Here is a 27,396-nt window from a genome sequence, read left to right on the forward strand (position 1 = left end):
CCGCCCTTCCCAGGGCCCAGCTGGTCTCCTGGGTGCAGAACTGACTCCTCTCAGTCTCTGCACTTGGCCGAGTACCCCCCAAACAGCACAGGCTCAGCTGCTGCTCCTGGCATTGACCTGGGGCGGCCACGAGGCTGGCTGGGCACCACAGTGGTTTTATACCCAGAACAACTGAGCTCAGGGAGGGAATGTGACTTTGCCCCAGACACCAGCACACACGGCGCTTCTCAAACTGCAGAATCTGACAGCAGATCGGAAACAATTGGAGCAACTGTTTGTAAAAAGTAGAAACCGTCTGTGTTCACGGCAGGTGGTTTAGACCCGAGGTTTTCTTGAATCTGTCAGTGCAGGAGGCGAATCCTCTCACAGTAAGAGGCAACTTTGGAAAACAGTGATCTGGATCTTGAGGCCACATTTTTCTGTGGTCTTTCTCCTGTCCCAGCTCAACACCTCTCAACCTTCCAGAAACATCGTCCACCAGTGAAATGTGCACGGTGGCTTACACATGTGAGAAAACAACCTTCTCTGTAGTCTCGTTCATCCATGATGACAATCACTAAGTTAGGAGTGCTTCCAGACAGGGCCTCACACAGCTCAGACTGACGGCAAGTTTGCTCTGTAGCCAAAGACGGCCTTGAACTCCTGATGCGCCTGCTCCCACCAGATGCTGGGGCTGTAGCCTGCACTACCACACAGTTACCTTATTTTACTAATGCTGAAGACAGCCTTTGTGTATCGAGCTTTTTAAAAGTACTGGTAAGAACTGTAATTGAATGGTCACTTATTTGTTTACTTATATGGGTATTTAGCCGGGGTGTAAGTCTGTTTACCCTGTGCATACCCGCTAACCCCAGAGGTCAGAAGAGGGTGCTGTACCCCTAGAACTGGAGTTACAGATGTGAGATATGGCAGGTGTGAGCTGCCATGTGGGTGCTGGGAACTGAACGTGGGTCCTGCAAGACCAGCCAGGGCCCTTACTTCTAAGCCATGCTTCCAACCCCAGAACAATCACTTTCTATGTACAAAAGAGCCACATGGAGGGTGCTTTGATTTCTCAACTACAGACATAGTTAGGCTCTGAGAGGTTAAGCAACTTGTTCAAAGTCACACAGTCAGAAAATGACAAAGGCCTGGGGCAGGAGCAAGTGAGGTCATGACCCATTTGTCGTCACCAGTCCCTGGCCCTTTCCTTTGGGCTTTGTGGTCCCTGCCCAGTCTCCTAAGGCAACCTAATGTCTCTAACCGCCAGACTGCTCTGACGGACCATTCACAGACCGATCACTAACATGGGACAGAGAAACCAGAGCTCACAGTCCCTGCTCTGTGGCCACAGATGAGTTTCTCTCTGGAGATTTCCTGCAGAGCAGCAAAGGGTGCGGACTGCATCTCTGTGGCATCCTCCAGGACTCAGCACACCCCCTCTAGTCGTGACTCAACCCTGACTTGGTTCATCTTGATCTCGGCTGCTCAATTAGCCCTCCTAATGGACTGCCTTCTCTCCATCAGTGCCTGAGCGAGCCTGGTGTGCCCAGTGGGATTTAGAAGCAGGAAAGGCATCTTTTCCAGCCCCCGCAGTGCTTAGCACATGACGGATCTGTAACAAATGGAGCTTGTTAGCAGGCGTATTAATCATTGGGGAAGAGGGAGGGAGGGGTGGGCTCTTGCTAGTGGCCATTCCCATGCACAGTGCCGAGGAGTTTGCGCCCACACTCTGGTCTCACCCTACAACCGCATCCTGTCTCCATTTTACAGATGAGCACATTGAGGCTTAGGGCTGCAGAATGGGCTCCTTGTGACAGAGTCAGAAAGAAGGGAAGCTGGGGTACTAACCTGGGTTCACTTCCTCTTTCTGTTGTATCCCTAAGCTTCTAGCAGGAACCTTACCAAAGGCTTTGTGTACATATTTTAAGCTAGAAAGTAAAGAACAGTACATTTGGCAAGCATGTTCTCTCACTGACTGCTGGAGTGTATGCATGTGTTTCGTATGTACTTGTTCATGCAGACATGTGCACATGTCTGGCGCATGCAGTTAGAGGCCAGAGATCCACAGGGAGTGACTTCCTGTTTTTCAGACAGGGACTACCGTACGCTGGAGCTCATTGATGCAGCTGGTGTGGCTGTCCAGCAGACTCCAGGACCCACGTGTCAGCTTCCTGGGTGCTGGGATGGTGGAGCTCCGGCTTCCTACTGCTGAGCAAGCTCCTGCCTGACTTCTGTCTGGGACACTCCTCTCCTTGCCTGCACTTCACATGCTACGCTGCATCAAGGCACAACGCCTGCCACGCAGGGCTCACAGTCTGAAGGGTCAATCAGACAGACAGACAGAAGTCAGAGAGCTACAAGACACCAGACAAAGGACTACAGAATTTTGAGGAAGTTGATACACAAACGTACAAAATGAACAAGGCAGGAAACTTGGGGAGGTGAGATGGTACATGTTTTTATCTTCTTTATAGTTGTGCTTCTTTCCTAATTTAAGGTACATTTACATTTTTATTCTTAATCATGTGTATTTGTGTGTCTGTGTACATGTGTGGGGTACCTAGGAAGAGGGTAGAGGATCCCCTGGAACAGTTGTGAGCCTCCCAATGTGCGTGTTTGGAACTGAACTCCGGTCCTCTGCAAGAGCGGCAGGCACTCTTAATTGCTGAGCCATCCCTCCAGCCCTCAGCGAACCTCCTTTGGAATTACAAAATGTAGTATCAGGAGTTGAATCCAGGCCTCATGATGCCAGGTAAGTGCATTACACTGAGCTAAGGACTATGCCTCCCCCCTCCCCCAGGTCTTGCTGAGTCGCCCAGATGGTACCTGAACTCAGGAGCCTTGAATTTTCCATCCTCCTCCCTTAACCCACCAAGCAAATGGGATCACACGCTCACACCACCAGGCCTGGCAGAAAATGTAACTTTTGAGTCATTTGGAAGAGGAAGAAGCAAGAAATGTTTCATAGAAGCCAGATAAGCTGAACCTTGAGGGATGGGAAGGATGGGGTCACAGATACGGAAGGATGGAATGGTCGGGTATCTTCTAGACAGGCAGAGTGAAGAGGTGGGAAGAACATGGCCCTATGGTTTGAACCCACGGCTGTGACGTGTGAAGCCCCTTTACTCAGAGGAGTCCCTATTTCCTTTCCACTGAGTGGGAAGAAGGTACAGCCTGCACTGTGTGAGAGCTTCGTCAGCACAGCACACAGGTGTGTGTGTGTGTGTGCGTGCACGTGTGTGTGTGCGTGCACATGTGTGTGTGCGTGTGTGCGTGCGTGTGTGTGTGTGTGTGTGTGTGTGTGTGTTGGGGGTGAGCATGAAGGACTGGGGTAATCAAGTACCCAATGTGCATTGTGTTCTGGATATAAAATATCTCCCTCAGGTTCCCGTGCTGAACGCTGGTCCCCGTTTGGTCGTACTGTTTGGGGAGGTTGGAGAAGCTGCGAGGAACCTACCGTAAGTGGGACCAACCTGGAGGAAGTACATCACTAGGGTGGGACCTTGGCTATCTGGTTCCTGTCTTCTCCGCTGCCCCTTACTTCCTGTCATTCATGAAGCTGCTTCCTCTTTCACCCTTCCCAGTGGCCATGATGTTATGGCTCACAGAATCAACTGAACCAAAGGCCATGGAGTCTGCTTGTTTTAAAGGCAGAGTCTCACTCACTATATGGCCCTGACTAACCTGGAACTGGCTATGTAGACCAGGCTGGCCTCAAGCTCACAGAGATCCAAAGGGCTGTAACCATGAGCCCAAGCAATCTGTTTACTACCCTTAAACCATCGTCTCTGATGTTCTGACTACAGTGGAGCAGAGTAAAGAACAGCCCCGGCATTCATTCAGGATCAGGCAGAGTAAGAAGGGAGAGGGAACTGAGGTGGGATTGGGCTCAGACTCACGGAGCCTCCACAGCCCACTGTCCTCCCTCCCGCAGGCCTGTGACTGTCCTGAAGCATATTACCTCCACCCATGGCTCCCCGTGCAGCTGGCGCCAAGGCCAGATCTCTGAATCAGGCGAGGCAGGGTCTTTTTCCTTGCCTTAAGGGAGAAAAATGAGTTCCAGGAAGGCGATGTCACCTGCCCAAGGTGAGGGAGCGGCACAGTCAGAACTAAAGAGGCCATCTGGTCCCCAAGCCTGCCTGGGTCCTTCTCAAGCTTCTAGTCCACTGGCCGCCTACAGGAGACCAGGGGCACCTGAGTCTCCAGTCTCTTGGTACAGCCAAGGGTGAAGTCAGACAGCTTTGAGCCGAACACCACAAATCAGCAGGCAGGCTCTCAGGAAGGCCCAGAGCCCGGAGGGCCCTTGTTGGGCATAGCCGGACACACGGATGGACACACGGATGGACCACAGGTGGCGCCCCAGCGGGTGGTAGGGAGGTGGTTGGCAGGGAGTCCCGGGGAAACTAGACTTGTACTTCCTCACAGGGTGGGAACCTTCTCCCCACCCTTCGCTTTCCTAGGCCTACTTCCTGATGACTTTTGGGGGACATCAGAAGTTATGCTAGGGACTAATGACCTTACTTTTCACTTCCTGGGAAACAAACTGTACCTGAGTGTATCTGCTAATATTGACTTCTTATTAACACGTTTTCTTCTTAGAGATTACACGGGGAGTTTGCAAATTCCCAGGTTGACAGTTCATTGAGCCAGGAAGCAAGGGAGAGGCTGATGACTCATGAAAGGAACCATGTGGGAGTCACGTGGCTCTGAGACCCAGAACCAAGGTCTGCTCAGGACAGCTCCCCAGCGTTTACATGGCTGGGCTGATGCAGTCTCAGTGCCCGTCCCAGGGCTCCTTCTACATAGCTCTAGCTTCCTGGAGCTCCTGAGGGCAAAGGCCAGACTTCCCTCCCCTATATTACATGGAGAAGCGCCCCAGATCCTGCACTGGAACCTTAAGGGGCCCAGAGCCACACAGACAGATGACCACTCAGGGTGCAAGGTGCAGTCACAGGGCTGGCTCCTTCCCAAAGTGGGTGCGGAAGCCTGGAGCCCCCGTTAGGGAGCATTGTGGACAAAGGCTTCTGGGAGAGAGACACATTAATACTGTCCCAAGCTGTCCCTGCCTGGTTCATTTATTTGTAAATGACTTCATTTACTAAAGTGACTATGGGTTTGGAGAGAAAAATAAAGTGTGGATCTTGTCTCCTGGGAGCTCACTATGGTCTCTCCTGGGAGAAAGGCTGGGGTACAGTACGGGAATTTTGCTCTTGGCAAGGAGGCACATGGCTGAATAATGTTTATCATAATATTTATAGGGCTCTTGCTACATGCTAGGTTAATCCTCCCATCAACCCCACCGGTTAAAAGGGGAAACTGGTACAGAACGCTTATGGAATTTTCCAAAACACACAGATCAAATCTGAACTTGGGCAGCTTGGCCCCGAGCATCTGCTCCTGCCTGCTCAGCCACAGAAATAAATGAGCAGTTGTACCAACAACCATCTCCCTAGAGCGTTCTCGACACTGCCCCTCCCGACTCTCCCAGCTTCCTGCCTTGTGTCCCCGGAACCCTTTCTGGCTGTCTGGTCACCAGGGCTTGGCCCTTGCCTCTGGCTGTAGGCATGCATTATCAGGAGAGGCCTCTAGGTCAAAATCTATTTTGTTCTTGGCTCACTTTGCAAGTGCATCATCTCTCTGAAGACCAAAGGTCCAATATCTTGGGTTCGGATCTCCTACCAGGAATGAGAGGCATCCAACATACGACTCCCATTCTTAGCTCTTGCCTTAATATAGGTGCTCAGATGGAGACATGGGTACCCTTTTGTAGGACAAATAGCAGAAGACACAGAGTCAGTTTAGACTCTTTGCAGCCACTGTAACGAGCTCCTAACTGGCCTCCTCTCTGGTCCCTTCCCTAACTCCATCATCCTTTATCAGAAGCAGGCACTTCTGCAATCTTTCAGCTCAGGGTTATTTCTCATTCCGGGTACATCTAATCTATGTGAGGCTCACTCATCAGTCTCTCTCGCCACGGCATCCCACACACTCAGTGCTCCAGGCACCCAGAGCATCCCCTTCAATATCAGCAGGCCTTTACCCATGCAGCGACCCCACCTGGGATACCTTCCTCTCTGCCCGTGCCTTTTCCGTTAGATGAGCCCACACTCATCTTCAAGGGGCTTCTCAGTGGGCTGAGCTCTTGGACCACAGACTTCCTTGTTCTCTGTATGCTCTGGTGTCACACTGATTTTCTTGCCTTCCCTTGCAAGCAGGAGGCAAGTCTTAACTGTCACTGCATTCCTGTTGCTGGGCACAGGGTCTGGCATCACAGGTGGGATCAATATACTCATGTACTGGTGAACAGAGCCAGGAATGGGTTCTCAGAGGCACCTCTGGATGGCTACAGGTTAAGCTGTTATGCTGGGGAAACTGGCCCAGGCAGGAGAGCAAGGTAGACTCTGAAGGAACAAGAACCTTGGCCCCTCGGTGTTTCTCCATGCCTCAAGGAAGAGCGTGCGCGCGTGTGTGTGTGTGTGTGTGTGTGAGAGAGAGAGAGAGAGAGAGAGAGAGAGAGAGAGAGAGAGAGAGAGAGAGAGAGAGAGAGAGAGAGCACGAGCGAAGGAGGGGGCAGCTAACTTTTGGGTCATCAGACGAGATGTTACTTCTTCCTGAAGCCCTCACGCCCTTTCAGCAAACAGTGGGAGCTCAGGGCCCACCTGGATGCAGATTCTACTTCTGCCGTGACAAGAACTGAGGAGCTTACTTCACTTTGGTTTCTTATCTATTGAACGGGAGGACAGCATCTACCTCTCAGGGTGAGGGAACTGACAGACACCCAGGTCAGCCTTAGGCACCGTGGAGAGGCTCCCTGCATCCCTGTGGCTGGAGCAGGGCTTCCGAAGGGACAGAAGCAGCAGCCAGACCCCAAGCCTGGAGCATCTAGGAGAGGTAGGGGCAGAGCCAGTGGAGTCCCCGGTGGTCAGAGGAGCTGCTGTAATGATGTGTGGGGTGGGCTAGAGAAGAAGGCGGGGAAGGCAGCAACCAGGGTCAGACGCTTGCGAGCTGTGTGGACACAGGCCAGGGAACCCCAGAGGCAGCTCCAGGTTTGAACGCCGCAATCCCTTCTAGAAAAGGTTTGGAGAGAAACTGGACCCATGCAGCCTCTAACATGAAATTTAGAGAATAATTCCCTGGAAACAGGATCCAGGGCACTCTATCCTGACGCAGTGGCCAAGCCTAAGGTCATGCTCTGATGTAAATGCCAACAGGAAGTGAGCCAAACTCCCTGAGCCTCAGTTGCGGCTGCCATGAGGTGGACGACTTTGGTGAGAACATGCTTGCTAAGGGCCTGGCCCTCAGCAGGGACCAACAAACACTGGCTTCATCTGCTCCCCTCTGAAGTTCCTGCCTCCTTGTCACTGACACCGCTAACAGGCCAGGGCTCCTAACCCAAACCCAGCATAGTTAACTCATCTCAGTTCCAGGGTGTCCCGGGGATCTTCGTGGGACCTCTCAGTGGAATGGAGAATGGAGCGAGGGACACTTCTGCTCTACACAGAATCCAACCCCTGTGGGAATTACCCAAAGGGCTCACCTGCTCACCCACGGCCACACTAAGGAGGGAGACTTGTTTCGGCTGTTCAGGGACAGTTTGGAATGAGAGGCAGTGAGCGGGAAGCCTGTAGTCAATCTCCCAAGGCTTTCTCTCTGCCCAGCTCTATGCTCAGGCTTATCAAAACCTGCCGTCCTGGGTAATTTCCTTAAAAATAAAAAAAAGGCCTGGAAGGCAAAATGGCCCTCCTGTTGAACTGGCTGCAGCCCTCAGTCCCCATTAAGAGCTGTGAACCCCAGCTGGGAGACTGGGGCGCCCTTAGCGATGACAGGGCTTTGCGGGGCAGCTGCGGCTGTCTCCTGCTCAGGTTCTGAACTCCGCCCCACCCTCGTCCTGTCTCAGCGTTTCTGCCTGCTCCAGCTTGATACGCTTCTTCAGCAGCTGACGTCACCGCCTTTCAGAAGCAGGTGGGTACAAATAATAGATTCATAAAGGACTCTGCCCAAGGCTCTGACGCTTTAATTAAGACGGTGATCTTTGGGAACCAGTGTTTGCTGGGTTATTCTGGCCCCTCCACACACACACACACACACCCAGAATGGCCCAGTCTGCTTTTCTGATGAAAAACCTGAAACCAAAGTTGGCAGGGAGGAGATTTAAGAGTCAGAAGAACTGAGTTCGAATCTCCACTCTGCCTCATGCTAGTTGTGTGAATTAGGGCAAATACAGCTCTTATTTATAAAATAAGAAACGGTGATACTACTCTGCTGATTTTAAGGACCCCAGGAAATCATTCACGCATAGAACTATACAAAGAACCTGGCACCTCACATAGCAAGGTCACGAATGGCGACATTTGAGAGAAACACCAGCTCTCACTAAGTGCCCACTCGACGCGGAGGCATCCCATAGATGAATGGAGCATCCTGCACGGAGAGGAACGGCTGGAGGGAGAGAGGCAAACGTTACCTGTTCCAGAAGACGGCCCCCGACACCTTCTGCATCTCCCCCAGGGTGGCGAGGAGGAGCGAGGACTTGCCGCAGCCCACCTGCCCCACAATCATGGTTAGCTGACCTGTGGCAATGGAGGGCAGACGATGGGAGAGGAGCCGGGTAGAGTCTGAACAGCTGTCACCCAGAAGAACGGATGGACAGGTGCACTCAGCCCTGGGCCCTCCCCCTCCCCCACCCAGGATGCCTAAGACGCCCTCTTCCCCCAAGATTTTCCTTCCGGGTTGACAGGCTTCTCTGGCTTCCACTTCCCACATTGTCTGCTTCTGCTCCCGGACAGTCCAGGTCCTCATAATCACTCCAAAGTGCCAGCCTGACCCTCTGCCACGGGGCTGACGGGAGCATGCCTGTGTTCAGAACCTCCATTTCCATACATCCCCCTAGACCACTCAAGTGTGACACCTGTTTAAAGACCACTGGCAACAGGTGTTTGACATCAAGGCGTCACTGCCTTGCTCTGACCTTGGAGGCAGCCTGTTTCTGTTTACGGACACCTGGAGGGCACAGCCCGTGTCTGTCTCAGAATGCCCGGCTAGGCAGCAGAGGGCAGGCACTCAGCAGATACTGATTTGGCTTTTCCTCTCTGTTTGGGACGGGGGAGGGCACATCTGAAGGGGTGAGATGGACCATACCTCGGGGAATACGGATGGTGATGTTGGACAGAGTGGGGATTCCATCAGGGGTCCAGGTGAAGAAGCCTCCGATGATCTTCGTCATCCATCCCCATGGAGCAGAAGAGGACAGAAGGCAATGGGCTTTCAGTGCAGAGCGTCCCTTGTGTCCCTCCCCCATGAAGGTCAAAGGATGCTATTTCTAAGCCCTGGAGTGCTTTCCTGGGCAGGACAGTAGGGGGTTAAGCCCTGTCTGAGGTGGGCATAAGTAGGGGTTCCCCTGATGAGTGGGGTGGAAATGTCCTTCGCCTGGGGATTCCCCTCAGCAGGCAGGGGTCCTTTGGACGGAGGATTGAGAACCCAGTTTCTTGGTCCTGAGCTTCTCTTGGAAAATGGTGCTGAGGCTGGGTGTATGGTGGATTCAGAGTTGAGGACTCACCTGGACACAGAAGTTGTCAGCATCCCCGTCCATGCTAGGGGCCAGCCTCTGCAGTGGGCCCAGGAGGTCCCGGACCTCTTCCCGGGCTGGGCGTTTGCGGTTCACAACCTTGAGGGGCTGCGAATGGTTAGGAGGTGAGGGCCGCTGGGCTGAGCCCCTACTGGGGGAATGTAAGGGCCAATGCCGCTGGGCACAAGCTGCAGGACTTGGGTAAAACTGTTGGGAGTAGCAGGGAGGAGGGTGGGCACTCACCACTGCCTGGTACTTGCCGGCTTGGCCTTGGGGTGCAGGCTCTCGGGGGGCGCACTGCTCCTCACGGATCTCTGCACTAGACAGGAACTCGCTCAGTTTTTGCACGCTGCAGGGGAAGCAAAGAGACACCCTTCACCCCTGAGCAGGGCAGAGAGGGGGACAAGGGGAGGTGTGCTGGGAAACAGCTCTTCATGGGCTCCTGGCCCTAAGTGTACCCCACAAAAGCTGCGCTGCAGGGGAGCTGAGCCGTGGGCAACTCCACAGGGCTGAGTAACAAATGGTCCCAGTTTAAAAAACACGTTTACTCGTGTGCTGCGTGTGGAAGGGGTGGAGAGGCTCACGGGTACAGACAACCGTAAGGAGTGGGTCTCTCCTACCACACGGGTACTTGGGGTTGAAGTCTGGTCAAGGTCACCAGGCCTGGCAGCACACACTTCACCCGCTCAGCCGTCTTGACGCCCTCCATCTACTGCCCCGTTATTATTACTGTTGTTGTGGTTTCGTTGTTTTGAGGCAGGGTCTTATATAGACCAGGCTAACCCCGTTAAAACCCCGTTAAGGACAGCTTGGGATTTCTGATCCTCCTGCCTCTCCCTCCCAAGGTTTGGGGTTAGAGGTGTGCACCACCACACCCAAGTTTACACACACACACCAGTGACGGGGAGTGAAACCAGGCTTTGTCTATACTGGGCAAGCACACTGCCATCAAGCTAACACTCCACAGCCGCTAAGACTTTTTGAAAAGGTCTGGATTGGAGGTGCCTCTGTTTAAGTTGGGTTAGATTAATGTTAAAGACAGTTGAACCATAAGGCTGCAGGATGGCGGGTGTTGGGTTAAACCATTCAAGGTAAGTGTTGCTAAGTGATCAAGGTTAGTGTTAAGATTAGCTGGGATTAGGAACCGTATTCACAGCGGCTAGTGCCTGGGAAGCATGTACTAGATGCCAGACGCCATGCTAATTGCTATATAAGCATCATAGAGTCTTTTCCCATAACAGATGCTCAAAAGAGGCCCGGACCACAGGCAAGCGTGTCCTGTGACGGAGAGTCCTGAGGACGCCCTTGCCTGGACCCCTCTCTCACCTCACCAGGGCTTTGACAGTGGACCGAACCACGCTAGACAGCAGGAACAGTGGAGTGACCAGGATGTGGAAGAGAGAGAGGGAGGCAAAGGCCACCGAGGGTGACAAGTCCGACTCTTTGAAGAAGCTGACGTGGCCCACGAAGGTCTGTGGATAAAGGGGGAGGGGTGACTCTGGGTACGGCCCCTACCACACCAAGACCCCAAGGCCCTGGAAAGGAAGCAGGAAAGCTGACAGGACTGTGAGGAAATGTCCCCAGCAAATTCAGGACTCATGCTAGGGGTGGGGCTGCTCCCTCTGGCCCTGCCCCTCCGTGCCAGGAATAAACAGGGAGGAGCCCCAGGGGTGGATCCGCTCCTGTTCCACTTAGAATTCTGGGTGCTAGTTTCCCTAGACCTCAGTCCCGCGAAGACACAAAAATAGTTGCTGTAAAGTCATTGCCTCCTGGGTCTGTCCCCCGCTACCTGACTGGCTCTGTAGCACAGTTCCCAGAGTGCAGGCCAGGAATCAGCTCAATAAATCACATTGAAAATGAATTCCCAAGCAGGCCTGACAGCTTGTGCACACTGAGCTGCCCAGGGATGCCAGCCTCAGGGGAAATATCCGTATCTTTTAAAAGAACCTCAGTCCGAGGCAGACACCAAGGGGAGGCCGGGTGTGGGCTCCGGGGGCCTGGGGCCTTGCTGGAGGGCACGTGACCAGCCTCCACAGCTAAGCCAAGGCACAGCTTTGACCAAAGCAGATTGTGTCAGTCCATGATACAGGAGCTGTGCGTGGCATGTTCCTGAATCTAAAAAAGCAGGTTACACAACTGTGTATGCAACACGGTCCTATTTCTGTAGAAGTGACATATCGTCTGCTTAAAAAGGATGAGAAACACCCTGAAGATGCTGAGTAGGGTGTGGGGGTTCTACCTCCATTTTTACCCTTCAACAGATGTGCTCCATCTTCATGTGTTTGCAATTAACAAATAGCCATTTTAAAATTCTATAAAGGACACCGTCCCCCTTCCTCTTCCTCCTTCTTTTTGAGGCAGGGTCTTGTGTAGCCCGGGCTAGCCTTGTGTAGCCTGGGCTAGCCTTGTGTAGCCAAGAGCGACTCTGAACCCATACGGCTGTCTCTGTCTCCCAAGTTCTGGGAGTGCAGAATGTGCTACCACGCCCACTTTATTTGGTGGCTGGCCTGGAGCAGAGGGCTTCCTGCGTCCACCCCCCATTCTGGACACAACTTTGGAGATCCTTGTGCAAAGGGTCCCCTCCCCAGCCCTGTGTAGAAGAGAAAGGTCACTCACGATGAGGACGGCAGCAATGGGGATGGCTGTGTTCATGAAGACTGCGGAGGGAACACAAAGGGAGGTTAGCGGGGGAGGAGGTGACACCAAGTTGGCAGGGATGCTTGCGGGGGCATCTACAGGAGGGCACCGGGCTCCTCCCCTCGCTTCTCCAGGGCCTCCTGTTGCCCTCAGCCCAGCCCTTGCTTCTGCCCTCTGAAGCAACAACTGCAGGTTGAGCGGCAAGCGGCTTGTGTCTTAGGAGCCCCAGAGGCTGCTCCGTCCTCTCCCCCGAGCCCCTGCATGTCCCCGTGTGGTGCAGAAGCTCCCTAGTCTGCTGTGGCTCTTGGGAGAGGTTCCAAACTCCTTCAGACTAAGGGCTGGAGACTGGGAGCATAAACAGGGGTCTTCCTTGGACCTAAGGCTTGGATTCCACGCTCAGGTTGGGTAGCATTCCGTTCCTCATTCTGTAAGAAGTATAGCCTCTGGTGAGAAAGCCTACTGGGTAGTGGCACTTGCCACCAACCTGGAGAGCCTGAGCTCAATCCCTGGAGCTCACTATGTAGAAAGAGAAAGAAGAGATCCCCAGTGTGTCCTCTTGCCTCCACCCGTATGGCATAACGTGTGGGCACGGGCACGGGCATGCATGAGCACGCACACAAATTAAGTAACTAAATAAACGAAAAGTGCGGCCTCGGGTTCTCATCCACGCTTCTCCCGTTCTCTTAGGCAAGCCCTGGGATGGGGGAGGCTGGTTCTGCAATCACCCAGATTAAAGTCCAAAGCCCAGAGGACAGGGGCTATAGCCAAAGGCTTAGTCATTATATATGGTCCTGCCTGCTAAATAGCAGTCTTCGAAACTCTAAGTCCAGAAGCTGCCTGGCCATCCCCTTACAAGCAAGAACCCTGCAGCAGCTAGTTCCCAGGGAGATACATTAGAGGTGTGGCCACTGCGGCAGAGAATCGTATCCTGGAGGAAGGGTGTGCATGGTCCTGGCACTTAAAGGCTCCCCCCTCAGGAGACAAGTACGGTTCTCCCAGGAAGCCCTTGGTTTGATGAGAAAAAGGAGAGCAGACTCCCGGAGGAGTTATCAAGCAGGTGGGACGCACGCCTATCTTTTCTGGGAGTTTCTAATCTGAAAGGAGAGGCAGCCATGCCCTATTACAGCTGAAGCCCCTGGGCAGTGCTAACCTTCCTGTGAGACTCAAAGGTGTTTAATCAATACCAGCACTATGACCGTGTTTCAGCTGCGCTTCCTGACAAAGGCAGGGTTGCTCCTCAGATCCACTCATGCAACGCTGCCATCCTGCTTTATGGTTTTGTTTTGTTTTCTGGGGTGGTCGAAACGTTACTGGTTACATCCACGGTACGAGGGTCACCGCTGGCTGGGGAGAGATGGGCACCCTTGATTGTCACCAGCCACATAGCTCTGAACCTCAAGTAGCCCCACTCCTGACCCTCTGCAGTCCGTGAAGATAAAAGACCAGTGCGGAGGACTCAGCGCCTCTGCCCTCCACCTCCTGCTCGGCTCTCCTCACAGCTTGGGGCAGGCTGGGGTTTGGACTGGGGGTTGATACAACTTGCAAAGGAAGCAACCTATCTCCATGTGGCTAGAGCGACGGAGAAGTCCCTACCATCTGACCCTGTAATCCATTTCCTGGGCATTTACCACTCAAGAGAAAGGAAGGCTATCAGCAAGATGGTGCCAGCCCCAGAACTGTCACCACAACACACAGCTCCAGCTGTGGCCACAAGCCACCCGGAATGCGGCAGGCTGGAGACCTCCAGCGGGAGGGCCACTTCAGGAGGTGACGCCATACACCTCTGGGGGACACTCGGCAGGCAGACAGTGCGCATTAATTGATATTTTATTCTAACGCATGGATCCCATGGTCATGATTTTTAAAATATGTATATTTTTCTGTTTTACTGTTATTTTTAGAGGTGCCTGGACTCCTTTGAGGAATGAGACAAGCTCTAAATAAATTAAAAACGAACGAACATTTCAGAGCTGATGCAGCAAGGTGGAGCCTGCTTGTGACAGAATTAATTTCTGCACTTGCTGGCTGTTGCAGGAGACGCAGAAGGATGAGAATGTGATTTTCCAGTCCCCGCACCCTCCCCTGGAAGGGTGTCTGCTGCAAGACGTCCCAGGTCCCCTCTGGTGTGGGAGCTGGGGGAGTGGGATCAATGGTTGCTATATTTCAAACACCTCTGGGAAGATTACCCCATCACCCTGCGACGGATGTGGCCACCGTGGGGATGTCACAGCTGCAGACTGGGGGCACTGCTTCTCTGAGTATGGCAGACAATGGTGGTGGGGTGTGCGTGCGTGCGTGTGCGTGCGTGTGCGTGCGTGCGCGTGTGTGTGCGCGCGTGTGTGTGTGCGCGTGCGTGCGTGCGTGTGTGTGCGCGTGTGCACATGCGTGTGTGTGCGTGTGTGCGTGCGTGCGTGCGTGTGCGTGCGTGTGTGCGTGCGTGCGCGTGCGTGTGTAGCGTGTGCGTGTGTGTGCGGCATGCGTGTGCGCGTGTGCGTGTATGCGTGTGCGTGTGCGTGCATGTGCGCGCATGTGTGTGCGTGCGTGTGCGCGCGTGCGTATGCGTGCGTGCGCGTGTGTGTGCGTGCGTGTATGTGTGGTGTGTGTGTGCGCGTGCGTGCGTGTGTGTGCGTGTGTGTGCGTGTGCGCGCGTGTGTGTGGCGGGGGACAGGCAGCTGTTGTGGGTGAAGACCTCAGGTCCCATTTTCCTGCGCATACACAGCTCTACAGGTTCCACACTGGTACAAGAGATGGGAAATACAATGGAGACTAGATTTTCCTCTAATTCTGGCACAGAGTGGGTGATTCTCTGTGATGTGTTTTAGGAAACAAAACAAAAAAAACCCAAAACACAAACACAAACCACAGCTGGTCAGTGGTGGTGCACCCTTTTAATCCCAGCACCTGGGAATCAGAAGCAGGTGGGTCTCTGTGTTCAAGGCCAGTCTGGTCTATGGAGTGAGTTCTAGGACAGCCAGAGTCACACAGAGAAACCCTGTCTCATAAAACCAAACCAAACAAACAAAACCCCAAACACACAAACAAGACAAAGCCTGAAGCACTAGGGTTGCAGGTGTGTGTCACTACGCCTAGATCATTTCACAAAGACCCTTTAGGAGTTAGTCACGCAATTCAGTAATTAATTTCAGCACCCCTCCCCCACTGTAATCTTGGTCCTGAGCCAAACTTGGTGTTAGCTTTCCCCACTCCATTGCAAGGAAGACGATGAGCCACGCACACCGGGGCAGACCCAGACCTTGGCTCCCTGGCTTTGCTCGAGGAGTGCTGCACAGCTCTGTGGACACCAGCCTGGCATTGCAACACCAGAAGCGGTTCATTTCCTACGCTGCCATAAATATTGTAGGAGTCATGTGCCGAGGAGGCACAGAGGCCATTTGTGCCCTGGTTAACTCCAGCGTGGCCTCCTGCGGGGGGAGGGCAGAGGGCAGGCACTCAGCTGGGCCCTAGCTGCAAGCTGTGCCCGGAGGAAGGGAAATGCATTTTGATGTGCATGGGAACCGTTTTCCACTTGGTCTGATGTCAGCAAAGTCAGCACAGGGTAGAGGAGGGCAGGGCATGGCACCCTGTGGCTGGAGGCACCAGGAGAAGCTTGTCAGGAGGCCCCAGCGGGACTGACTTCCGCTCTCTGCCTGAGGACTCTCCTTGCTCCTTCTCAGCCAACCTCACTGCCAAACCAGGTCAGGGTGCAGAGTGACCCTCAGTGGCCATGCTATTGGCACAAGGAAGGACAGGTAAGGAAGGAGAGGAGCCGGAGAAAGAAGAGAGCAGGAGTTGGGTCTGGTGGTACACACCTGGAACCCCAGCACCCAGAAGGTGCAAGCAAGAGGATCTGGGTTCAAGACCATCCTCAGTCACACTGCCAGGCCAGCTGTAAGAAATGATCTCAAAAAGACAAAGACGACATAAAGGAAAACAGTGACTCAGGGCTCTCACTGAGGAGATCACAGGGAGACAAGATAGTAAGACAGGCAGGGTGTAGAGTCTGAAGAGCGGCTATGCCAGGCAGGGTGTAGAGTCTGAAGAGCGGCTATGCCATGCCCTGTGACTCTTGTCCCCAGACCTCACATGTGGCTGGCCTGATTTTCTGGCCTTCTGATTTTCGAGACCCAGCCTGAGACTGTCACACTGGCTGTCTGGGGTCCAGACCTGAGCACAGAGCACTGAGAGAGACGGCAATGGCATCTTCCGTCTACCTAAGCTCCTCCCATGGCTCCCGGCTGCAGGAACACATTTTCTGTGAGTTGGTCTCATCCTACTACAGGAACTCTGAGATGGAGCCCACGGCATTTTTCCCCACCTCAAGGCCTTTGTGCCTGGGTGTTCCTCCCTCACCGGGGAAACTCATGCTTACCCTGGGGAACCACTTCCAGGCTGCACCTCCAACGGGCATTCTCTGACACTTACCACATCTAAGGTTGGGCACAACTCACAACTTTTATGGGTGTTCGGAGCGTCCCCTTCTGCTCTTGCCAACACTGCACTGTTGTATGGTGGCCTTCCCCTATAAACTGTAAGCAACATCTGGCTGGGACTCGTGCCAAACACAGGGCCTGGCACACAGGACACAGTCGGTAAGTCAGTCAACTAGAGCTTGAAAGAAACAAAGGCGCTGGGCCAGGTGAGTAGCACAAAAAACGGGCATCTAGAATTGACCCCGCGGCTGTCACATGTGCACAGCCACTGCAGATAGTCACCGCCAGTGTCCCCCAAGACTGTGTGGACCAGGCCCACACCTTCCTCATGCTTGGGGCATCAGCAAAGCTCAGCGCAGAGGGAGCTGGTGGCACTCGGCTGGCTGACTGGCGGGACACAGAACTGCGCTGTCACTCATCTGCAAAGTTGGGGATGTGGATATTCCCATGCCTCTTTTAGACCCCCTCCCCCGCTACCTAAGACACCAGAACTCTTGATGACTCTGTGAAACCATCACAAAGTGTCAGGAGGAATCATGTCTGCGCCACAGCCTGCCCGCAGGGTGTGTATATGACCAGACTGGAAACCCATCCAGCATACCCAGGCGGGGCCCCATCTGGAAACACAACTTTCATGTTGCCAGGACCCCATGGCTAGTGCCAAGGGAGAGAACACAAGATTCCCATTAGCTCAGCCTAATGACCCATGCCGTGATCCCTGGCAACAGGCAGGGAGTCCAGGAAAATGACAGTGAGACCCCACCTGAAGCACGAAGCACGTGCCTGCAGCTAGGAGGGGCCCCCATCTGACACTCCCTCTCAGCAGAGATGCCCCAGCAAGGACAAATGCGACAATCAAACAGCATGGGCCTTCAGCATTCTGCCGAAGGACAGGGGAGCTGCACTCAGCTGTGCTTTCATACGCCTATGTAGCCTCCCGCTAACCTCGCTCCCGCTAACCTCGCTCCCGCTAACCTCGCTCCCGCTAACCTCTCTCTCCCGCTAACCTCTCTCTCCCGCTAACCTCTCTCTCCCGCTAACCTCTCTCTCCCGCTAACCTCTCTCCTGCTAACCTCTCTCTCTCCCGCTAACCTCTCTCTCTCCCGCTAACCTCTCTCTCTCCCGCTAACCTCTCTCCCGCTAACCTCTCTCTCTCCCGCTAACCTCTCTCTCTCCCACTAACCTCTCTCTCTCCCGCTAACCTCTGTCTCCCGCTAACCTCTCTCTCCCGCTAACCTCTCTCTCTCCCGCTAACCTCTCTCTCTCCCGCTAACCTCTGTCTCCCGCTAACCTCTCTCCCGCTAACCTCTCTCTCTCCCACTAACCTTTCTCCTCCACTCCCAATCGCTGCTTATATTGAGATCAACTCGTGTGTGTGTGTGTGTGTGTGTGTGTGTGTGTGTGTGTGTGTGTATGTCTTCCTTGGGAGGTAGCCACTGTTAAGTTTTTGTTTGTTTGAGATAGGGTCTCTCCACCGGACCTGGGCTGGCTAATTAGGCCTGGCTAGCTGGCTAGCTGCCCCAGGGAACCTCCTGTTTCGGCCCCCAAAGCACTGAGCTCACAAGCATGGGCTCCCACTTGCTGTTTTTTGTTATATGTACATATGAGTGCTACAGATCACACTCAGGTCCTCACGCTTGTGTGGCAAGTGCTTTACTAACGCTTCAAACCCAGCCTCAAGGTTGGCCTTCCCGAGCTCCCACGCGCGAGAGAACTTGCACAGCTGTCTTCTTGTGTCATGCTTGCTTTTCTAGAATCCTGTGCACAGCTCAGGGACTAGAGCTCACACTAACTTCTTATGTATTCCTGAATGACTGGAGACTACCTCCAAAGAGCTCAACACCAGCAATGGTAAGGAAGTGGGTACATTAATGGCCTGCTTTGATGTATGCACATTCTGAACACACACATTGAAACCTCAACCGTCTCTCATAAATACGCACAATCGTTTTATGTTACTCAAAATTTACAGGTAAAATGCTTAAAGAGATGGAAGTGCTACCAGCTCTGAACTTAATCATCACACAGGACATGCATGCATGAATTGTCATACATATGTATAAATATCAGAATAATAGTAGCCCGTACATATGCATAATCAGAATAATAGCAACGCTGTCTCCTCACTCCCCTTCAGGCCTCATGGATAGGTACGAGGCTCTGGGCAGGCCCCTGCTTGCCTCCAGAGGCCCTAGTTCCTTCTGGTCCTTTCCCCAAATCCTACTGTCCATGGGTGCCAAAAATCATGGCTTATCTTCCAAGAGCCTGGTGCAACAAATAGCACCTGTCAGATGGGCCTCAGTGAGCCGGGCACCAGCCAGGGTAGGGCTATGGTAATACACCAGCTCCAGGCTGGGCAGGCAGGCAGAGCCGACAGACACGGCAGAAGTGGGCTTCTCTAGATGGTGTGTTCTGATGTCTCCCTCTCATGGAGTGCCTACTTCCTGCTCTGGGAACCAGAGGGTCAGGGGTGAAGATGAAGGAAAGACCAAGTACTTGGCCATGCCCGTGGCTCTATTCTGAGACAACCAGGTCTTAAGCCTTTCTACGTAGACATCCATGCCGTTTATGGTAGACGACCTAGCAACTGCTGACTGGACCAGGCTCTGTCCGAGGTATAACCTGACTACCTGGGCTGCTCAGGGCTAAGCATTCCTTGTGATGGACGGTGGCTACCCGGCCCCATCAAGTCCTCCCTCCCGGCAGCACAAATGCCCTTGTCTCTGACAGGGTCTCGTCTGCCGCAGCATATGGCAATCTAGCGGGCTCATGAGCTCAGGATTCTCTAGTCGCTGTCCCCCCAACTCAACATAGGCACTGGGATTACAGAGAATGCTACTGTGCTGGGCTCTTGGTGGGTTCTGGTGATTCGAGCTCAGGTCTTCACCTTGGCACAGCAGGCATTTCACCCACTGAGGATCTCCACAGCCATCTCTTACAGGGGCTTTTAACCCCGCTGATTCTCTCTGATGGTGAATTTCTCTCCTGTGGTTTTAACTTCGTTGTTATTAGTTAGCTCAGTGTTTGACAGGGTCTTTCCACTCTGTTTTGTAAAGTGTTTTTCACATGTGTGTCTCTCTGAGGAAAAGGCTAGCTTGGGCTTCTGCTCTGTACAGATTGCTGGCTCTTTCCTCTGCATACCCCAGAGAGATGGCAGCTTCACTGGGCAGGGACAGCTCCTTCTGGCTCTGAAAAAAATTCATGCTCAGAAGAACTGGAAACCTGTTTTGTGGTATTCCATCACACTGTGAACCCAGAGTTTGCATTTGTGTCAACTAAATGAAATTAACCTTGGGTCAGGAGGCAGAGCCAGCAACTCGTTGACAGAAAATAACGACAGTCTGGAAGATAGATAGAAATGCACAGGAAGTAGTAGGGAGAGACTGTCTCTTTTGGTTTGGCAGGGCAGAAGGACACTCTCTCTCTGAAATGCCTCTGAAGAAGGAAGGTCAGTTAGCTGCTCCTCAACCTCTCTGAGCTGGCGGGTTTTCACCCCAGCCTCTGACTCTGAGTCTATCGGTAAACAGAACAACTGAGATTTAGTTAAAAACTGTATTCGGTGGCAGCAGCAGGAGGCAGATATGGCGGGATGTAAGCCCAGCTGGCTTGCTGCCTGAGAAATGGGCCCGTAACTGCAGAGCCACAGTTATTGGCTGAAACAGCAGTAGCTTCAGGCGCAGCTGCTGTGCTGGTGAAAACAACAGAAAGCCTTGCTATTTATTTGCTTTCTGCTGCCTGTCAAGACTGTACTAGCTCCATGAAGGACAACCTCATCTTTCTTTCCCACTGGTGTGTATTAGAGCTAGTGAAGAGCCCTGCACACAGCAGGCGCTCACACATTTGCATAAGTGAATTACAGACACTGATTTCTGGGCTGGCAAGAGGGCTCAGTGGTTAACAGCACGTGCTACTCTTGAAGAGAACTCCAGTTTGGTTCCTACCAGCCACAGCAGGCAGGTCACAACCACCTGTAATTCCAACTCAGGGAGATCCATGCCTCTGGTTTCCAATGGTACCTGCATGCATGTGCACACACCCACACATATAGACACATAATTAAAAACAGAGTTCCTCCGTGTATCCCTGGCTGTCCTGGAGCTCACTCTGTAGACCAGGCTGGCCTTGACCTCACAGAGATCCACCTGCGTCTGCCTCCCGAGTGCTGGGATTAAAAGGTGTGCACCAGGAATATTTTTTTAAGGAACACTGGTTCCTGAGAGTTCAGCCTGCACAGTCAGTTCGTCACTCTGGCTTCCATAACACACCCGCCACCCAGGCCTGCCGCTCCAGGCTTGCAGGCAAGCGCACTCACTGGAGATGGAAGTGTAGACAGCAAACGCCCTCAGGCTGGTCATCTCCTTCCTGCGAGTCACCTCCACCCTGGAGCAGAAGATGCTCTCCCACGCATACAGTTTGAGCAGCTTCATGCCCCGGAGCATCTCGTTGGTCTGCTTCAGCCTCTCGTTGGAGTGCTCCTGGGGGCAGGAGGGGGGGGGTTAGCACAGGGGGATGCCTGTGGCCCAGCTCAGCCCAGGAGAAGGCACCGATCCCGCGCCCTTACCATCCGCCCAGCTCCTGTCCCTACAAGCACGCTCCTGGCCAGCCTGTGAAGCGCATTTCACAGAAACAGAGGCCTGGGCCGTGAGTGTGGGGAGGAGGCTACTAGGATGAGGGCCAGGGAGGCAGACATGGGGAAAGGCGCAGAAGGGACATGCATATCCTGGGACACTCACCAAGGTGCTCCGCTGTGCCTGGGAGAGCTTGGTGGCCACAAAGTACTGTACAGGAGCCAGCAGAATGATGACAGCTGCTCCAATCAAGGCACTGACCCCAAGGATGTAGTAGAGAAGGATCACGCCCACAATGATCTGGAGAAGGCGACAGAGGATGAACTCTCTGCTCCAGGGCTGCCTTGCCAGAGACCACTGGCACCATCTCCACCGTCATCTCCCTGGAGTGGGGGCATGGCCAGCACCCAAGCTTTCAAAAAGCCCTGGAGATGGGAGCAGGGTGCAGGACCAGGTATGGGGACGCAATGCATTGGGTGCACACACAGTTGAGGCTCTGAGCCGGTAACCGAGGGCATTTACCCAAAAGCGAGCTGAGGGCCTGATTTCCTCTCTAAGTCTGCTTTCCCACGGAGGGTCTGAGGAATGAGACGGCGCCATTCGTCCTATTTGCTGAGACTGACACCGCACTCAAAATAAGCTACAGGTGGGCGGCGTCCATGCCAGGCACAACTGCACAGGCACTGAGAAAGTGCTGTGCACTCACGGTCCTGGCGGCTTGCCTTCTAATTTTAGAGGCTCCCTGCCTCAGTTCTAGGATGGAGTAGGTGGGGCGCTATGCTCTCTATTAATCACAGAAAGCCTCCCTCATTAGCAGGTGACACGGGCTGTGAAACGACCCCATCCTGTCCTCCTCCCTGTGCTTAGCTGACGTTAGAGCTGGCCCAGTGGGCAGAGGGCCATGAGACGAGATGAGTCCCCTGCTTGATAGCTCCACTGACTACTTTCCTGGAGTCCCGCCTGTCACAGCCCGGCATCCATACACGCGCTGTGCACGTACAGAGACAGTCAGGGTGTCCTTCAGCCATCAGGGTCACGCCAGACTCCGAGAAACCTTCCAGGGTACCTACCCAGGATTATTTGTAGGGGCCTCCAGGTCACTGACTCCAGCATCTCACTCAGGTAGCTCAGCTGGCCTGAAACTTTAGGCAATCCTCCTGCCTCGGCCTCCCAAGTATACACTAGCACTTCCCACGAGAATGTCATCTTTTAAAATGTGTGTGGTTTTAAAACAGATTATAAACCCGTGAGAGGAGCGAACTTCAGTATCATAAAAGGTCCTGAGCACTGGATCACCAGGCTAGCCCCAGAACTCCAACCAGGTGGACTCCTTGCCATCAGGTTAAGATTATATCATTTGTGTATGGGGGTGGGGTGGTGGCCAGAACTAACCCAGGACTCATGCATGCTAAGCAAACCCCTGCCACTGAGTTACATCCCAACCCTCATTTCTTGTGGGCTAGCCAGTTTTATAGGCATGAAGGTACAGTCTCTGATGAATTTAAGAAAGAAAATCAGTTGGGTGTGGTGCTGGTGTGCTAATACTCTTAGGAACGCAGAAGGCTGAGTCAGGAAACGACATGAACTCAGAACCTGAGGGCTCGTCTGGCCAATAAAACAAGACCCTATTTCAGATAACTTCCAACAGAGCAGCCTTGAACTCTCTCTGTGGCTGAGGATGACCCTGGGGTTCTGATCCCCTGCCTCCACCAGCATCCCTGGTTCATGTGATTGAATCCAGGAACTCACACATACTGAACAACCATGCTACCAACTGAGCTACATCCCAAATCCCTACAATACGGCGTTTAGTATTTATAAAACTGCTCCCTGTATGACTATCCTATGGGTTGTTTAAAGTTGGCTACACTTTCAATGTCCTAGTGATGCTATCTTCTACGATCACAGAGAGATGTCCAGACGTCCTTCAGTGCCTGGAGCACTGAGGGAAACCAGTGAGACCGGGGACAGAAGACACAGGTAAACGCAGAATGGACACAAGTGGCTTCTGGTTTGTGTCCTGACGTCTCCCACTTCCCCCTCCTCCGATACCCGCATCCCCAACACAAGAGCTCCCCCCAGCGTAATCTGATACCTGTACTGGCATCGCCCAGAGGTTTGGGCACAGAAAGAAGAACCACATGAGCTGGTTTGTGTCGATGGCCACCAGGTTGCAGATCTGCCCAGCAGTCATTTCCCCCATTGACAGGTTGGAGGTGGACAGGTGCATGATTTTATTGTAAATCTTGGTCTAGAAATGAGAGTAGAAGAGCTTCACACTTGCTATCATCACCATTTGTCACCACCCCAGACCTAGAAAGGGCCAGCGGCTTCCCTGACACTCCTACAGAGCCCTAGTACAGTTCTGCAAGGGGCTCTGTCAGAACTTTGCAATGATCTATACCATAGATCAAGTAAGTCCAGATCCAAGGCCAAAGCAGCTACTTCCCCAGCAAGTGCGACTTCTCCCTTGAGGGACAGGACATAATTAGCTCCTAAATCTTAAAAGAGGTCCTCATATCTATTTGTGTTCTTGATTTACTGGTGACCAGTGCAGGGCACATTCAAGAGACGTAAAAATGATGAATCGAGGAGCAGCCCATTTTAGCTGGGTCACCTCACCCCGGGGCCACGACATGCCATCACAGAGTCTTGGAACAAAGCAAGGAGTCAGCTTCAGCAGACCTGGGCCGGCCAGCCTGTACCATCCCTGGAAACCCAGCCACCCTGAAAACCTGCACAGGACAGAGTGGAGGGTGATGGCTGCCTCCAGGCTCAGACCTGAAAGTTTTATGTGCTGTCTGTCCACAGCTTTCAGAAAGATTGGATTTTCAAGCTACATGCTCTGGAACAAGGAAGCATTCTGTCCTGTCTTAAATGTCCACAGGGCACCTGCTCTTGGACACAATTGCACCACACTTCTGTGGCAAAGCCTTTGATCATCTTTGTGTTAAGCTCAGCTTGCCTTTGTTTGTGGGTCAGGTTTTCTGAAAGCGTGAGTCTCTTCCAGGTCTTCCTGGGGTTTGTATACAGCAGGGGAAAGGCTGGGAATAATGGCGATGATATTTTTGCACAAATTCATGCACTTTCCTTGCTATACAAAATTAACCTTTAAAGACTAACCAGCAACTTTTGATGAAGCATGGGCGCTAGTAACCCATTAAATAAAGCATTATTAAGACTCAAATTCACAGCCAACTCTGTGGTGTGTGGTGTGTGTGTGCACGTGAGTGTGTGCATGTGTGTGTGTGTGTGTAATTTAGGAATTGGCAGTTTACACACAGGTCCTCATCTACGATGGCACACTTTCTGTAAGTAATTTTTTGGAAATCTCTTAAAGGAAAGAGGTCTTCTATTTCTACTTTGTTTCCAAAAATGAATGCTAACATTTCCCTTTTGAGGCACATGAATTAATCTCTCTTATTAATGTGAAATATTCCATTAGATTTTAAAAAACAATTACAGGCCGATATATTAAAAACCCATTGGGGGATCTTTCAGCATAATTGGAAAATACTGGGCTGCTGTGTGATTTATGACATACAAGTAGAAACCAGATCTGGTGACAAGGTTACAAACCACAAAGTTGGTTGTGGTGGCACAAGCTGGCCGGTCTTTGGAGGAACTGGAGCCAAGGCTGGGGTTCAGAACTGAGTGACAGTTTGGTTCTTCTTAGCTCTGAGAGCCCCATGAACCTGAGAGGGTCTTGGTCTGTCAAGGGCGTGTCCACTTTTTCCATCTGCTGATACTGTTGAGCACACGCGGCTGTCCCCATGGAAAGCCACTGAAGCTGGACAGCATCATTTGCACATCTGCATCATTAATTCACACTACCAAGATGACTGAGCTGTGTCTGCTGCTGCCTGGTTTAAGCTGAGCTTTCCTCTGCTCGGCCCCTTTCAGGCTGAATGGCTCCCATGAGATCCGCTGTGTTCCCGAAAATAATCCCCAACGTCTAATCTTTCTACAGAATATTTTTGATGGATGAGGCAGCTTTGGGATTTCGGACAGCTTTGTGAAAATCAATAGGGATGGCAGAATTGGCTACTTGGAGAATTTCAAGCCAGAGGCATATGGTCTCAAGTGAGTGTGTAGCTGTTGCACTGCCCTGGATTGGTATGAAACACTGACAAGCTTTTATCCTAAGTGAGCTGTTCTCACCCAGGATTATCCATGCAAGCACCAAGCTCAAGTCCTAATGGAATCCCTGAGGCTTGGGATGGCTCTCATCACCCCCATCCTCTACGGGGCTGAGTTCTCTCTGGCTTTGATCATTCTGCCAACCAATTCTAAAAGGTAGGACCAAAAGCTTAGACCTACACATAATGAATCTCTCCTTGGGGACCCTAGATTTGAGAGTTCAGATGGGCCTTAGATGTTTTGCTGATTGGTTATGATATGTTTGCATTTTTGCATCCAAGCATGCGATCTGCTAGACCTCCAGAATTATAGAAGGACTCTGAGTCTGTACGCAGCAGGAGAGACTCACAACTGACTGGCAATGCTGCCACTTTCAGTGGTGAGGAAGAACCAATGACTGGGCAGGTGGCATCGTGAATCAGTCTAGTCCACGGCAGACCCAGGGCTACCACTGCTTCCAGGTCCCCATCCCAGCCCCACTCTGCGGCCAATGCTAGTTCTAAACACCGGGAAGAGCATCAAAAGTAGACTCTGATCTACAAGAATGGGTAGAGAAAAGAAAGACATGGCCCCAGTACCTGGATGGCTCCTCTCAGGTTAATTCCAGTTTCAATGGCGACGTAGTATGAGGCTTGCAGGAATGTCCTTTGCAGTAGCAGGGCAAGGAACAGAAGCACGGCCAAGACGTAGGCATTGCCAAGGAACTCTTGAGAAGAGACGAAGTAAACCCCGAGAAACTGTGTCTGTGGGGAAGAGAAGGCCAGTGGTGGCTGCTGCTGCCAGAAAAGTGACACTCACTGTCAGTACAGGTCACAATGTTGTGGCTGGATTACTGTGGGAACCTCCCGTTTGCAAAGCCTGGGATGAGGACCTGGGAGGTTGGCTCTGTTGGTAAAGTTCTTGCTCTGCAAGCCCGACGATCTGAGTTCAATCCTCGGCACTCACATAAAAAAGCTGGCGGTAGCAGTGTGTAATCCCAGCACTGGGGAGATGGTAGGAAGATCCCCAAAGGGCTAGCTGGCCAGCCAGTGGCTGAATCAGTGAGCTCTGGGTTCAGTGTGAGTTCCTCTCTCAAAAAATAAGACAGAACCGGTCAGATGGCTCAGTGGATAAAAGTGCTTGCTGTGCAAGCCTGGCGACCCGAGTTTGGTCCCTGGAACCCGTAGCATTAAGGAGGAAGGGAAAACCAACTCCAAAAAGTTGTCCTTTGACCCCCACGTGTATACTGTGGCACATTCAGTATTATGGCACTTATTCTCTAATAAGTAAAATATTTTAAAATAAAAAAGACAAGGTAGGAAGCACTTGGGGAAGACACTGACACTGCCCTCGGCCCCGCTTGTGCATATAATGTGCACACACACACACACACACACACACACACACACACACACACACACAAAACCAAATCTTCAGCAAAGACTGCCTCTACCTCCGTCATCTTCCCACTTGGAGAACAGAATGAGGCTCAGCTCTAACCTCGGGCACGCATGACTCTCAATCTCTCTACCTCCATGCCCCTGGGAGTTTACTCTGAATGGAACAAGAATAAATAGAGCAGATCACGGAGGAGCCCAAACAGAACAGCTACAGCAAATGGCACGGCGCGTTCTCTGCCTCAGAAATCAGCAATCTGCCGAGCAGTGGCTTCTGTACGTGTGTGTGTGGGGGGGGCAGACGGGGACAGGATGAGACCTGGTATTGACTGTTCCCAGGGGAAAGATGGAGATGAAACATTGACAAGACCACATGGGTGCCCCAGCCCCTTGGACTCCCAGGACCTCCTTTCAAGTTTCCGTCACCCTCTCTGAACTCGAGCGTGACCCCAGATAGTAATCAGGGAAAACATGCTGCCTTTGTGCTAAAGATACCAGGAAGCACCAGCATGCCTGTTTCCAAATCCAGCGCCACTGGCTCCCGGAAAACTTTGATCTTGGCCGCCATCACCCTCCAGCACAGCCGCGTCAACTTCCCATGAAGACCAAGCTCTCACCTCTCTGACACCATACCCTGACTGTGGACATCTGCAAGGATGTGGGAGGCGCTGTGGGGTAGATAGAGATGGGAACAAGAT

At 52.6% G+C, this 27,396-nt stretch overlaps 1 protein-coding gene across 5 annotated transcripts in view; it reads right to left on the reverse strand.

Moving 5' to 3' along the window:
* Abcc8 (ATP binding cassette subfamily C member 8) overlaps window positions 1-27,396 on the reverse strand; it is a 72,496-nt gene that overhangs the window by 24,349 nt on the left and 20,751 nt on the right. For all 5 annotated transcript variants that reach the window (XR_005873330.1, XM_040736092.1, XM_005084680.4 and 2 more), the window contains exons 7-16: window positions 25,901-26,065; window positions 23,278-23,433; window positions 21,348-21,482; window positions 20,927-21,089; window positions 12,164-12,204; window positions 10,874-11,019; window positions 9,791-9,896; window positions 9,539-9,655; window positions 9,121-9,196; window positions 8,447-8,552 (exon numbers count right to left, since the gene is read on the reverse strand). Coding sequence is in view for 4 of the 5 variants with exons in the window: in XM_040736092.1 (XP_040592026.1) it covers window positions 8,447-8,552; window positions 9,121-9,196; window positions 9,539-9,655; window positions 9,791-9,896; window positions 10,874-11,019; window positions 12,164-12,204; window positions 20,927-21,089; window positions 21,348-21,482; window positions 23,278-23,433; window positions 25,901-26,065 (1,211 nt within the window). In the remaining variant the exon portion in view is untranslated. The remainder of the gene's footprint in view (window positions 1-8,446; window positions 8,553-9,120; window positions 9,197-9,538; window positions 9,656-9,790; window positions 9,897-10,873; window positions 11,020-12,163; window positions 12,205-20,926; window positions 21,090-21,347; window positions 21,483-23,277; window positions 23,434-25,900; window positions 26,066-27,396) is intronic.

Source organism: Mesocricetus auratus, unplaced genomic scaffold (genome assembly GCF_017639785.1).
Source record: "Mesocricetus auratus isolate SY011 unplaced genomic scaffold, BCM_Maur_2.0 Super-Scaffold_100054, whole genome shotgun sequence".
NCBI classification, from domain to species: domain Eukaryota; kingdom Metazoa; phylum Chordata; class Mammalia; order Rodentia; family Cricetidae; genus Mesocricetus; species Mesocricetus auratus.